This window comes from Odontomachus brunneus, unplaced genomic scaffold, assembly GCF_010583005.1.
Source record: "Odontomachus brunneus isolate Ranch 3 - 2012 unplaced genomic scaffold, Obru_v1 Obru_scaffold_126, whole genome shotgun sequence".
Taxonomy (NCBI): Eukaryota; Metazoa; Arthropoda; class Insecta; order Hymenoptera; family Formicidae; genus Odontomachus; species Odontomachus brunneus.
In genome coordinates, this window is record NW_022639576.1 from 443,974 (window position 1) to 455,651 (window position 11,678).

At 37.6% G+C, this 11,678-nt stretch overlaps 3 protein-coding genes across 7 annotated transcripts; 2 read left to right on the forward strand and 1 right to left on the reverse strand.

The window, feature by feature from the left end:
• Nucleotides 1–585: 585 nt before the first annotated feature.
• Nucleotides 586–5,770, forward strand: LOC116849837 (ribosomal protein S6 kinase 2 beta). Its single transcript, XM_032827411.1, has 13 exons — nt 586–983; nt 1,138–1,332; nt 1,454–1,535; nt 1,611–1,771; nt 1,911–2,017; nt 2,122–2,299; nt 2,411–2,576; nt 2,695–2,850; nt 2,989–3,254; nt 3,386–3,634; nt 3,751–3,989; nt 4,081–4,342; nt 4,574–5,770. The coding sequence occupies exons 1-13, from the start codon at nt 930–932 to the stop codon at nt 4,700–4,702; spliced, it is 2,244 nt and encodes a 747-aa protein (XP_032683302.1). The 5' UTR covers nt 586–929; the 3' UTR covers nt 4,703–5,770.
• A 1,168-nt stretch (nt 5,771–6,938) lies between these two features.
• On the forward strand, nt 6,939–10,017 carry LOC116849777 (guanylate kinase). Of its 4 annotated transcripts, XM_032827273.1 has the most exons (6): nt 7,200–7,376; nt 7,604–7,625; nt 7,797–8,061; nt 8,211–8,437; nt 8,525–8,635; nt 8,845–10,017. In XM_032827273.1, the coding sequence occupies exons 3-6, from the start codon at nt 7,805–7,807 to the stop codon at nt 8,856–8,858; spliced, it is 609 nt and encodes a 202-aa protein (XP_032683164.1). In that variant the 5' UTR covers nt 7,200–7,376; nt 7,604–7,625; nt 7,797–7,804; the 3' UTR covers nt 8,859–10,017. The 4 variants fall into 4 exon arrangements, with proteins under 4 accessions (XP_032683162.1, XP_032683164.1, XP_032683165.1 ...); XM_032827271.1 differs by lacking the exons at nt 7,200–7,376; nt 7,604–7,625 and adding an exon at nt 6,939–7,175; XM_032827274.1 differs by lacking the exon at nt 7,604–7,625.
• On the reverse strand, nt 9,841–11,671 carry LOC116849776. 2 transcript variants are annotated; one of them, XM_032827269.1, is made up of 3 exons: nt 11,460–11,671; nt 11,317–11,380; nt 9,841–11,154 (listed from the first exon to the last, which is right to left on the reverse strand). In XM_032827269.1, the coding sequence occupies exons 1-3, from the start codon at nt 11,512–11,514 to the stop codon at nt 10,137–10,139; spliced, it is 1,137 nt and encodes a 378-aa protein (XP_032683160.1). In that variant the 5' UTR covers nt 11,515–11,671; the 3' UTR covers nt 9,841–10,136. The 2 variants fall into 2 exon arrangements, with proteins under 2 accessions (XP_032683160.1, XP_032683159.1); XM_032827268.1 differs by having other exon boundaries at nt 9,841–11,157.
• Between the last annotated feature and the right edge of the window lie 7 nt (nt 11,672–11,678).

Genomic DNA, 11,678 nt, shown 5'->3' on the forward strand with positions numbered 1-11,678 from the left:
ACCGCATACCGCGCTACATCTTAGGGCTATCGCACACAAATTGACATAACTGCTTATGCATAGCATAAAATCGTATGGACCAATGAGCATCGAATATTAAGCATCGAACACCAATATGGCGACTTAATACTCGATGCTCATTGGTACATACGGTCTTATGCTATGCATATGCAGTTATGTCAATTTGTGTGCGATAGCCCTTATTGCACCCTTATGCTTGCCGCGCGGCAAAAGTCCGCGCGACAGCCAATCAATATGTTGTTTTTCCATAAGAGCTAGAAGGTTATTACGGAAAGCAGCATATTGATTGGCTGTCGCGCGAACTTCCGCCACGCGGCAAGCATTACCGCTTCCTATATGCAGAAGCCATTACGGTCGCCATCTCTCGATAAATTGGAATCGTGGCATGACTCAACGTGAAGTCAGAGGGGACTTGATTTTTAAGTGGTACGACTTAACGTCAAAGCAGCCTTAAGTCGACTGGCGCAGATGGCGCAACAGATCAGCGATCGGCTCACGGTCGAACTATCAGATTGTGGCGTGGCTCTCTTCTTATTTTTTTTTCTCTGCTATTAATCCATACGCTGCTTCTGCTTATCTGACTGCGATATATAAATGGTGTATATACATGATATATATGCATATAATGTGTACACATATAAATATGCACGCATGTGTGTCAGAATCTATGCGCACTCGAGTGTGTGATGTGTATATGCATGCGAATGTACATAAGCTGTGTGTACATCGTATCAGTGGTTAGCAGTTAACCGCGAATTCCTGCTGTAAATTTGTATCAAAACCATTAACTGATAAACTTACCTACTGCAAAAAAGACTAAATGCTCGTGTATGTGTTGTTAGTAGTAATTTGATAAATATATTAGGAAAACGCTTACAATTTTGAAAATAAATAGAATTTTGAGTATAATGCCGTTGGCAAATTTAACGGCTCCCTGGGCCGAACATCGTGTAAATGAGAAGGTAATATTTCTCTTTCTCGATATTTGAAAGATATTTCTACTGAAAAAGACAACAACAAGATTGTTATATTGTCAGATACATGTATATATCTGTTTCATTCATTGAGTGTTTCAGCATTTTAATATTTTCCTCATCTGTTTTTTTCTGTTTTTAGCAAAATACAGATATTCTTCCAGCTGAAAATCAAGAAGAAACCATGATTACTCAAGGAAACTTGATCGAAAGATCAAATAGTTGTTCAGAGTCTCATGAGATTGAAGTATGTGATATGGTACGAGATGGTTATGAGAAAGCTGAACCTTCTCACTTTGAATTACTGAAAGTTATTGGCCAAGGTTCTTTTGGCAAGGTAAGCATGGCGTGTGAAACATAAATGTGTACAATATGTTAATATGTATGAGTTTAAACATTTTCTTTACAACATCATGATTAATATTATATATATAATCATATTTTATATATGTTTACAGGTATTTTTAGTAAGAAAAGTTGTTGGAAAAGACAGTGGTACGCTGTATGCTATGAAGGTCTTGAAGAAGGCAACATTAAAAAGTATTGAAATACTCTTAAATGCTATATAGTTGTTCTGCTCATTATTTATGCACTTCTTTATTCGTTTCTTTTTAGTTCGTGACAGATTTAGAATCAAAATGGAGAGAAATATATTGGTGGATGTGGAACATCCATTCATTGTCAGACTACATTATGCATTCCAAACAGAAGGGAAATTGTATTTAATCCTTGATTTTTTAAGAGGTGGTGACCTCTTCTCGAGATTATACAAAGAGGTAATTTTTTATTGGACAACTTACGTTATCAAGAAAATATAAAAGTTAAGAGCGTAATATCATATGTCATAAATAAATTGTTACAATAATCGTCGGGATAAGTATATTTGCAACCATACTGGTTTAATTAATGTTTCAGGTGATGTTTACAGAAGATGATGTTAAATTTTATTTAGCAGAACTAGCGCTCGCACTAGATCATATACACAGTCTTGGAATTATATATCGAGACCTCAAGCCCGAAAAGTTTGTACTGTTCGCATTATATCGTGACCCATGCGCGATTATCTATAATAGGCATCTGTTATCAGTATATCGCATTAATCTCTCGTATGTTTTTATTTGCGCAGCATTTTGTTAGACACGGAAGGTCACATATCTTTAACGGATTTCGGTTTGAGCAAACAACCTTTGGACGACTTGTACGCGTACTCATTTTGTGGCACCGTTGAATATATGGCGCCGGAAATCGTCAAAAGAAAAGGACATTCTTTTGCAGCGGATTGGTGGAGCTTTGGCGTTTTAATGGTCAGTTGCATTCACATGCCACATTTGTGGATACAACAAAGATGGGAATGTCGATGAGATATAAATTGTAACGAAGAATTAAATATTACTTTTCACGGTATATTTTTTCAGTTTGAAATGCTGACAGGCGCTCTCCCGTTTCAAGGTGCAAATCGTAAAGAGACGATGACGCAAATTCTGAAAGCTAAGCTCGGAATGCCGCACTACATCTCGGCGGAAGCACAAGCACTTTTGAGGGCATTATTTAAGAGAAATCCGGCGAATCGCCTTGGCTCTGGTAACGTAACATTTGTATCAACGTATTGTGCATATATGGGACAAAATTCAAATTGCGCGCACACGTGCGTGATATACACAGATTATATCTCTTGTTTTAACGTTCTCTTATCTTTTAGATGGTGTAGAAGAAATTATGAACCATATTTTCTTTGCTGCTATCGACTGGGACGCTCTTTACAAGAAGAAGATAAGACCGCCGTTTAAGCCGGCCGTCAGCCAGGAGGACGACACCTTCCATTTTGACAATGAATTTACTTGCAAAACACCTAAAGGTAATCGCTTCTTCTTAAATACCGAAGAGAAAAAAAAATAGTGGAGTAGATAAGTCAATAATAATCCTGCAAATGTCCTCTTTTGTATGTATTTGCACCTTCACTGACTTTATCAGAAGAATTATACTATCTTTTCAGATTCTCCAGGGATACCGCCGAGCGCGAACGCCCACGAGTTATTCCGCGGATTCAGTTTCGTTGCACCGTGCTTACTCGCAGATGTCGAACACGCTCAGTCTCTAGAGTCCAAGAACTGCGACAGCATTAGCGTTACTTTTCCATCCTACGTCAATCCCGTTTCCATAACGGACGAGTACGAATTCAAGCAGGAAATTGGCAAAGGAAGTTATAGCGTGGTTTACTTAGCCATCCATATAGCATCCAAGATGGAGTACGCCGTGAAGGTAGTCAATCCTTCCTTCTCTTCGTGTAAATTTATATAATAAACCCGCCTATGAAGAAAATACGTCTCCAAAGATATGTAGAGAGCAGTGGGAGAAGAAAATTTTGTATAAACGACCGAACTCGGTAACAGGTGATTGAGAAATCGAAACGAGATCCAACGGAGGAGATAGAAATCCTACTGCGGTATGGCAGGCATCCCCATATCGTAACGTTGAGAGCTGTCCACGAAGACGATAGACGAGTGTATCTTGTGTTGGAGCTTTTGCGCGGCGGTGAGCTCCTCGATCGTTTGCTACAGAGGCGAAATTTTACGGAACGGGAAGCTGCCGAAGTGATCTACACTATTACCAATGTCGTGCAGTACCTTCACGAGAATGGGGTAAGCGTAATTCTCAGTGTAGTAGATATTTCGTCTGCGGTCTGTGCAAATGTTTAGCCGCGATAAGAGTATCGTCGTATAAAATCTTTGCGTTAAAAAAGAAAAAAAATTAACAGGTAGTTCACAGAGACCTGAAGCCGTCGAACATCTTGTACGCGAAATCTGGCGGCGATCCAACGACGCTATGTATATGCGATCTCGGCTTTGCGAAGCAGTTACGAGCGGAAAATGGTTTATTGATGACGCCTTGTTACACAGCGAATTTCGTAGCGCCAGAGGTGTTGAAGCGTCAAGGATACGACGCAGCGTGTGACATTTGGTCACTCGGAGTTCTGCTGTACATCATGCTGGCTGGGTATCGAAAAGAAATTCATTTATACGTTAGAATTCCGTCCATACGCGATTATTCGTGGCTCGAACTTCTCATTTTATCGCATCACACGCAGGTACACGCCTTTTCGTAACAGTCCAGGAGACAGTGCGAGCGATATATTAGATCGCATCGGACCGGGATACATAGACGTGGAGAGCGGAATATGGCGTCATATCTCCAACGAAGCTAAAGAACTAGTTAAAAGAATGCTGCACGTGGACCCCAATCGAAGGCCTACTGCGGCCGTTATTTTAAAATATCCTTGGATCGTCAATCGACATCATATCCCGCAAAAAGTATTACCGGAGCCCATTAAGGATCCGCATAATCTGAAGGTATTACTTTGGTCACGTTCAGCGGAAAAAACTGCTCCGCTACCGCTCCGTAGCGAATGTTCATGATTGGAGTATTCTTTTAAACCTTTGACAGGTTCGGACAGACGTACTAATCAGAGACTTATGGAGCAGTAGCGGAGCAGTTTTCTTCGCTGAACCTGATCTTTGTTATCGCGATTTAACGTTGAGCGTCTCAGTAACGAGTCTACAATATCGTGCATCTTGTTTCAGATGGCAGTGGCGACGACATATAGAGCAATGTCGAGCAACCCCAGACTACCGCACATTGGTCCTGTGATCATGTCGGAGTTGGCACGTCGTAGAACACAAGGCAAACCTACTGGTCCCACTGCTGTTTAAATTTGATATCTCTTGTATATGACGACCGATTTCCGTTTTATTCCGAAATTCACATAACAGATGCATAGGATAACAAAGTTGTTTAAAGTACAAGCGAAAGTTAATTTAGAGAAAGATGTCGATATTGTTGATTATACTTGAATATTGCGTTATGGACAGTGTGTGACAGGACATTTATGACAGTGAGTCAAATGTGATATTTATTTATAGTCTTTGATTGCGTTTAATGTACAGCTATACATACATCTACACGTATACAGATGCGTGCATAAGCATATACCGAGTATCTCGCGTCAACCGTCAAATATTGAAATAGTGGACAGTGGAAGTCAAACCAAAACGAGAAGTCCTTTGTCACTTTTTAGTACAAGTTATTAATTAGTATTAATAGTTAACGAGTTATTAATTTGTTAAATTTGATGCTTAGCGTGCCAAAAATGTGAACTCTTAGACTAGTTTTACTATTAGTGGTATTAGAAACTCACTAATCAAGATATCGAAGTTGCTCCAAGAGCCGAGAGTTCGCATTTTTTTTCGATGCGTGGCATTACCTGTAGTCCGCCAATTATAGGAGCGCGCTAAGCATTAAACTTAATAACTCGTTAACTATTGCTCGTATTAAAGAACAAAGGATTTTGTCACGTTTGACTTCTACCATATACCATTTCAATATTTGCCGGTTGGTGTGGGGCACTCACGTATACAAATGTCTATGAAATAACAAATACACGCGCGAACATATGTGTGCGCCTATATTTATCACGTGTTGCCATGGAATGGGAGTAAAGTGCAAATAATTCCGACAGTAATCGGGATATGTGTACTTTGATTCCTTTAGGTTTTAAATTAATTTTTTTGTGTTGAATTACTATATTTTTCATTGCAGATTTATAATATATGTTCGAAGTAATTACGTTGATCAAACTAAAGTTCAATGACTTAAACATTTAAAGGAAAAAAAAAAAGAGAATTAAATATATTATGTGTAGTATTTTATCTGTGCAATGTAATTTGAATTAATTTTCTAACTAAATGTATACCGAATAAATGTCTTATATTTCCGCCTAAGTTTGTAATTTTAAGCTGTTTGCGACAATCTCCGTGTGCACTCCAAGATAAAATTATCGTCGTTCAATTCTGACTTCTCGTTGTATGTAAATGACACTACTTATATACAAAAATTAATCTGAGACTTGTCGCATTATTTAAAAAATAAAAATTTGAGGCGTGTTATTTAATCGTGTTACATCTTCGGTTTGTTAGCTAGAAATGATGAGTAGTTTATTTTGAGGAAAATATTGAAATTAGCAAAACAATTAAACCCATAAAAACAGTAAATTTTCAAGTTAAATAGTTTGAGTCTTGACTAAAGATATAAACGATTAGTTTCAAAATTTTCGCTACAAACCGCTACTGTACTTTAATGAAGTAGAGTTCTAAGCTGCGTTCCATTCACGCATTGCATGCATTTTTTACAGTATATATATGGTATAAACCATAAATAAATGCGCGTATATGTGTAAAACGGAACATGGCTTTAGTCAAAGCAAAAAGCACGTATTTTTGCAAAAAAGCATGAAAATAAAGGACTCTGATTGGTCAATTTTCTTATGCGTTGTACATTATGCCTTTATGGAAGAGTGTGTACTTCCGATTATCTCCCAAGTAGAAACGAAGGGCTCTGATTGGTTTATTCTCTTACGCGTTATTCATTATACAAAAATCTGTGCTATCGCTTTTAAGACAAAACATGATAATTTTTATTAGTCCGCATTCTGTCATTTTTAAAAGTGAATAGGAGTGAGAAAGAAACTCTAGTAAGAGTGAAAGAAACTCTAAAACTGAAACAATGAATCATAATACAGCTTCTCTCTCACTTACTCATTCACTCACCCACTTTTTCCTTACAAATATATAATGGACAACGTTTTAACTTTGAATATATAAACACTATAGTGAAGACTCATGGTGAAAGAGCCAAAGACGTAGGCCTGCAATCATTAAAGAGAAAGAGAGAGACAGTGAAGACTCGAGGTTCCATTTAATAACACAAGTCGACATAAGCATCATCCTATTTTATTTATTCATTGAATATGGAACAAAGACAGAATGATGCTTATCGACTTGTGTTATTAAATGGAAAGCACCCAATATAACTCAACGATAAGCCAAAGAGGCATCATTATTTTCAAGTAGTACGACTCAATGGTAAGTCAGACATTAAGCAGCGAATGCAATGTAAATCCTCCATTAGTGTTTTGTCTCCATCTCTTCTAATAACTGCGCAAATATTTCTATATTTATTAATATATTTATCATATATAACCAATTCTCTGGTATATTCGGTTTTATACCTCGCATATTTATACATCCGCCAACTCGACATCCACATTAAATTGAATTTCATCGTGTAGAGTATCACTTATATTTTACTTTACAGCTGCGATCGTTGGTTATCTCTAGGAAAATAAAGGTAACGAATTATTTTTGCTTGTCATTCGAGTACACTCGATAGTGAAGAGAGAGAAAGATCATTAGTAGACACCTCAGCTGTGGATCTACGTTGTTTGTTAGTCCATAACGCGATTATTTCAATTGATTCAATTTTATTGCATAGCTAGGATGCAAATTGCTGATGCAAAACTGGTTAATCATTGAAATATCGATATAATCGGTAACCTTAACATAATATGGTGCAAATAAATATAATTAACTTTATTCTAATATTGCGACAATATATTTTTCATTGAATAATAAATATGTATTTTTATTATTCAATTATATATAAAGCATATAAATCTTAATTGAACATTTTATTATTGCATGCTTATGTTCTTGTCATCAGTATTTTAAAATGAGCAGTATTAAGTTGTCGAAATTTTAATTACGATGTTTGCACAGTGGTTGAGGACATTGAAGATAGGTATGCAGAACCTATAGTTTTCATTTCATAAACTAATGTGAGACATTTTACTGATCCAACAATACAGAATAGAAATAACAACATGTTTGAAACAAATTTTATCACTTCAGAATCTAATTTCAGAAAACACAGAGAGTTAGCAAGGATAAATAGTATTTGATCAATTTTTAGGTTCCAGTATGATCCATAAAGGCCCACGTCCATTGGTATTGTGCGGTCCTTCTGGTAGTGGGAAAAGCACTTTAATAAAGCGACTGTTTGATGAATATCCTGATACCTTTAAATTTTCTGTGTCTCACACGACAAGGGTTCCTCGGCCTGGTGAAGAAAATGGGACTCATTACCATTTCACAAATAAAGAAAAAATGCAAGAACAAATAAAAAATGGAGAGTTTATCGAAACTGCTACGTTCAGTGGGAATTTATATGGTACAAGGTATTTAAAGAAGATAGATAAATATAATGTAAGGGAAGAGGGAGGAAGATAAATATAGTAACATTATAATCATAAAGAAAGTAGATAAATATTATAAATCATATAAGTATGTAAAAAATGAAATATATAATTCTACTACTATTTTGCAGCAAACGGGCAGTTGAAGATGTGCAAAGTCTAGGAAAAGTATGTGTATTAGACATTGACATACAAGGAGTGAAGCAAATCAAGTGCACTCCTCATCTCGATCCCCTTTATGTATTTGTGAAACCACCATCCATTATGGAGTTGGAGCGACGATTAAAGGCTAGAAACACGGAAACTGAAGAATCATTGGAACGCAGATTATCAGTTGCTAAAGCTGAAATGGAATATGGTATGTTCTGTGTAGTATGTGTGCAATTGATATTATGGAGACACATTACTTAATTATAATACTACAATAGTTTGTACTTCCTTATAGGTGAAACACCGGGTAATTTTGATATTATCATAGAAAATGATGATTTAGAAAAAGCATATGAAGCTTTGCGCAACTTTGTACATGGTAATCTTCATCTATATTGCAAAACAGGTGATTCAAACATGTCTCTGTTATAGAATATTTCACATTTATTATTCTTATAATGTATACATTTTTATTACAAAACATCCATTACGCCTATAATGGCGAGTGTAATAAAATGATTATCGGAGCGGATAATCTGTATACATAAGGAAAACTGCACATTTGATGCATGATAGATAAAACTATGTTGTGTATATCAAGAAACACTTTTTTAGATGAGACGAGTTAATCGAGAATCGAAATTGAGGATCCTTGGATTATTCGTTGCGGACTTGGGCACAGCGTATGATCAGTTGTGTTTCTCAAGAATGAGTATTGACTTATCAGAGCGCATAGCCGTGATACTTGCCTCTGCATTTTGTTTTTAACGTATTTCAAATTCGCCTTTCATTGGTTTTAAATTGGCCTTAACAAGCCTTGAATTCGCATATATTCACATCTACTATGGATTCCTCATTTGAATAACAACGGATATGTTACTATATTTCCGATATTGACATTGATTGCGACAGTTATACTTTGTATCATGATTCATGCGATATAGCGTTAGTGAGAGAACGTAGAAAGATTTCTAGAATGTAATTTAATAATTAGCTTAATATGATCTAACTGAACTAACTGAACAAGGTTAACATAATAACGTAGATGTAGTTAACTGAGACTATTCACCAAAAAAGGTTGTGTTCCAATAGAGTAGGCTACTTATCTAATATATTCGAGGTACTTACCTTCATGTGAAATATCATACAAAACATTGTAATATAGTTTTTCTGATTTATATCGAGGTAGCATTAGATTTCATACGCAGACGCCCACAGTACTTAGTGTTAAGGTTGCAGAAAGGATTATATAAACATTCCATTCAACATGTGGAATCTATATTTAGTGTCAATAGAAGTTCATTAGTTTCTTGTTAGAATTAAGATCATAAAGGGTAGGAAGATGTTCCCTAAAGTCTTTAAGTATTAAATACTCACTTGCTCTACCATGCGTGTGGTTTTAAGCATTTAATTGTTTATAGTTTCTTGAGCTGCCTAGAGTCGATAGTTGCATATCATGTTTCTGCGAGATATGCATAATATATTTAATATAAAATCGCGAATTTTTCCTCCAGTAGGTGTAGAGAGAGGCAACAAGATTGAAATGTTGATCAAACACACGATAAATTAACCGATTTCGCTGTTCTCTCTTTAGGGATTATAAACATTATATGAAATAAATTTTAATCTTTAATGAGGACCTGTGTTAATCGACATTGTTACAACTGACAGCTTCTTAGCATAAGTCGCGGGAAGTCATTTTATTGTAACTACATGTATTATAGAGAATATATAATTGTTGCATGTATATTGAAAATAGTATATTTAATAAATAGTTTAAAAATAGTACGATTCCTTGTTATTGTTATGAAATAGATAGCGAAGATGACACGTAGTGGTGAATTAACACGCAGGCGGCAATCCCACTAATCCGCGTGTTTCTCTTTATCTGACAGTTTCGTTTCTTTTTATTGGGCAGCCGGATGAGCGACGGTCGGACGATGGCGATGAGCGGCGTAATCTCGTTTAGACCATTCACCATGATGGTGACGAGTCTTGTGCCGCGGCAGCTCGCTCACTTGTATAGACGTCACTTTGACGCTTCCCCTCGCCAGCCTCCCGTCATGACCGTCGTTAGCGATCTCATCGCGGATGAGATTGTCGCCGTAATTCCGTGGTGTGGTGTTATCGATCACGGCCTTGCTAGGTTCGTCGTGTCGCGTCATCGCTTTTTTGAGGAATGTATACTTGATGATTTGGGGTCGCGGCTGAAAAATATCCTCCAAAGATAATGAGTCGGAGGTAATTCCAATTGGCGCAACAGCGGTTCGAGTATCGGCGACGCTCATTACGCTTCCGTCGTTCCGTCGGATTTTCTCGAAATAAGCGGGCCGTACTTTCACGTCGCGCGCCTCCAATTTTCGTAATACCTCGAAATTCAGTTGTTTTGACGGATCGAAATTAAGTTGATTTACTTGAAGTGGATAACTGTCGTCCTCTTTATTTTTGCGGCTCTCCCTAGGACGCAATTCCGAGCGAAGAGGAGGCATCGACTGACCCTGATTGCTGTTACCTTCGAGATACCTCTCGAGAGCGCTCCAGTTCTCCAGATCTCGAGAAATTGCTCTTCTAACAAGTTTGGAAATTTCTCCAATGTTCGTCGCTGGAGAGCTCCCATTATCATCTTCGAGGAGTATCGAGCGTTGATCGTCGAAAGGCACAAGATTGCGTCGAGGACCTACGTTTTTTCGTTGTTCCTCTGGTAGATTCTCGTTATTCACTAAGACGTACGACGATTCGTCATTCGAGACAGGCCGATCCGCGCTTTCGGCCGAGTATGCGAAACGATTGGAGGGTATTTGAAAGCTCGTCTCCAGCACTGCGCTCCGGTCGAAGTAGCGTTTCTCGTGATAAGCGTTATCCTGAACGTCGGGATAATACGCCTCGTAAAATACCGGTCCTTTGTCCAAGTTGTAACTGTCGTACCTGCTGTCAAACGTGATACACAGTTGTGCTCAATAATTACGTTATATTTAAGTCTGGAAGATCGAAAGTTCAGTTTTTCGAGTGAAGAATATCGCATTTTCTCTCTCTCTCTCTCTCTCTCTCTCTCTCTCTCGCGTGGAAAATCATAATAATGGTACTCGCCTAGAATCTTTTGGATCCCACACGACCGCAGCAGCGACGACGTTGACGACGACGGACGATAAATCTATGAGAGAATCAGATATACCTATATTTACGGCTCTTTATATCGACTAACATGATTGTACTGTGAATTGCGCACGTACCTAAACATATAGTTATCAAAATCGCTGCCAATGGCATGTATCTTCGAGAGGCCATGACTCTATAATCGAGCAACGATTTGTGACTGAGCTTTAGCCTCTTCTTCTTCCTCTTCTTCTTCGAGACGCGTAGAAGCGCGTGTGCGTATTTTCGTAGATTCCTAAAATAAACTCCGTTTCTCCTCGGAATATCACTTGCGCGTTAACTCGTGCTCAATGTCG